The 2,007-nt window shown below is 32.6% G+C and overlaps 1 protein-coding gene across 1 annotated transcript; it reads right to left on the minus strand.

Annotated features, from left to right (window-relative positions):
• Positions 1-361: 361 nt before the first annotated feature.
• Positions 362-1,424, minus strand: LOC114192335 (casparian strip membrane protein 2). Its single transcript, XM_028082027.1, has 3 exons — positions 1,119-1,424; positions 885-1,008; positions 362-731 (listed from the first exon to the last, which is right to left on the minus strand). Exons 1-3 carry the CDS (start codon positions 1,361-1,363, stop codon positions 516-518), a joined length of 585 nt encoding a protein of 194 aa, XP_027937828.1. The 5' UTR covers positions 1,364-1,424; the 3' UTR covers positions 362-515.
• Between the last annotated feature and the right edge of the window lie 583 nt (positions 1,425-2,007).

Raw genomic sequence — 2,007 nt, forward strand, 5'->3', positions numbered from 1 at the left:
GAACTGAGACATATACTGCGATGTAAAAACTCTTAAATGCACTAACGTGTGTGTATGAGAAAATTTTATTTATGACAGCTTTTAATTGTTAAAATATATAATTTTAACGTTGTTATTAAATATAATATTTTTTCACTGAGTAGTGTACTTTTCTTTGTGTGAGATATGAAAATTACAATTTTCCTTATCAGATATATAACATATACTACCTATAATTAAATCTTGCATCGTGTCACTATTATTCTAACTTCAACATATGGATCACAACAAGAAAAATAGTGGCACAGGTCTTGTCACTGAGGAAAGTTGCGCAAGAGAAAGTTAAGTAAAGAATGATCAGTGCAAAGTAAAACACACCGGCTGAAACTTGAAACGTGCATATATATATTAGAATGACCAAATGTATACAAATGAATTGGCACATCATACACTTGAAGGAAATTAAAACAAGCCGAGGCATTAAGACTTAGGAAACAAATAGAACATGCAAAATATTTATATATATACGTTAATTTTCAAGGCTTCCCAATAGCCAAAGCAGACATGACAATCAACAACACGAAGACAACAACGGCAACGAACGATGAGACCACAGCTGAACTGGTCTGCGCACAAAAGTCTCCAAATTGGTTGCATATGGCTAACCAGTTCGTGTCCTGATCACCATTGTGTGCTAAGTAAACCACGGCAGCAGCTGAAGCAGCACTAGCAGTAGCTAGAGTCAGAAACACCTGCAATTCATATTTTTAAGAAATGAACTTTAAAGATTAACTTAATCTTACAAAATTGACTTTTAAAATAAGGTTCACGTATAAACTTTCAATGTATATACTAATGTTAAATGAAATTATATACGAAGGAAAAAAATATTTTAAAGAGCTTACAGTGTCCAAGATAATGAGGAAAAGCCTTGGTCCAACAGCATGGGGGCGAATAATTGCAACAACGGAGAAAGGAAGAGACAGCACCAGGTAGCCACCCACTAAAGCCATAGTAATAACAAAGAACCTGCATTGTGTTACGCATTGGTTAGAATTTCTGATTTCAGTGATTTAACATATATATAGATGCCACGAAAAGGCACAGAAAATAATAGAGTTTTGAAGATGATGACATACTGAAAAGTAGTGAAGCTATCATAACTAGCCTCAAACTGAAAGAACTGAGTGAAGAAAGGTAGTGTCTGATCACTTGTTCCCATGGTGGCAGCAGCACCAAGAGCAGCAGCTATGGCACCTAACCTTAGAATGAAATCCATTATGGCTACCCCTTTTTTCCATCCTCCTGGTCTCAGTGGTGCCGCAACCACACCTTTTCCTTTAACTACTTTACTTGATTCTGGGATATCGATGGTGGTTGACATTTTTGGCTTTGGTGATGCTCCAAGGATAGGATACACGAGAGAGGATGATGCAGATGTGTTGATGATTGAAGATAACATATATAGAGGAAGAAATTAAGAGATGTTAGGATAAGTGGGGTGATGCATGATACTTACTCAGTGAAGTTGTTATGACAACTTTGTTGCTCTTATTTATATTTTGCCACCTTTTCGTACCGAAGCAAGTGGAAAGAGCCACAACTTACTCTCTCTTTGTTGATTAGTTTGTCCCACTTTTGAAATGTCAATCAAATAGTTATAATAAATTAAAACTTTATTAAATGAGCCAAACCAAAAAATAATAGTAGGGAATTAGAGAGCTTCATTACAAATTTAAAAAAGAATGTTTCTTTTAAAACTAAAAGTGAAAGTTATGAAAAGATCCTGGCTATATATATATATATATATATATATATATATATATATATATATATATATATATATCAATTATTTGAAATAAACTATTATATTAATTTGAAAGATTATAGAAAAACAATTAGTTTGCATTTGTTTTGAAAACATTGAAATAAACATAGAAATTGAATTTTATAAAAATAGTGTTTACTATTTTTATATTAGTGGTTTTGAGGTTTTTTTTCTATATTAGTGGTACTAAAAGAAATACT

The sequence above is a fragment of the Vigna unguiculata genome, chromosome 7, assembly GCF_004118075.2.
Source record: "Vigna unguiculata cultivar IT97K-499-35 chromosome 7, ASM411807v1, whole genome shotgun sequence".
NCBI lineage: Eukaryota > Viridiplantae > Streptophyta > Magnoliopsida > Fabales > Fabaceae > Vigna > Vigna unguiculata.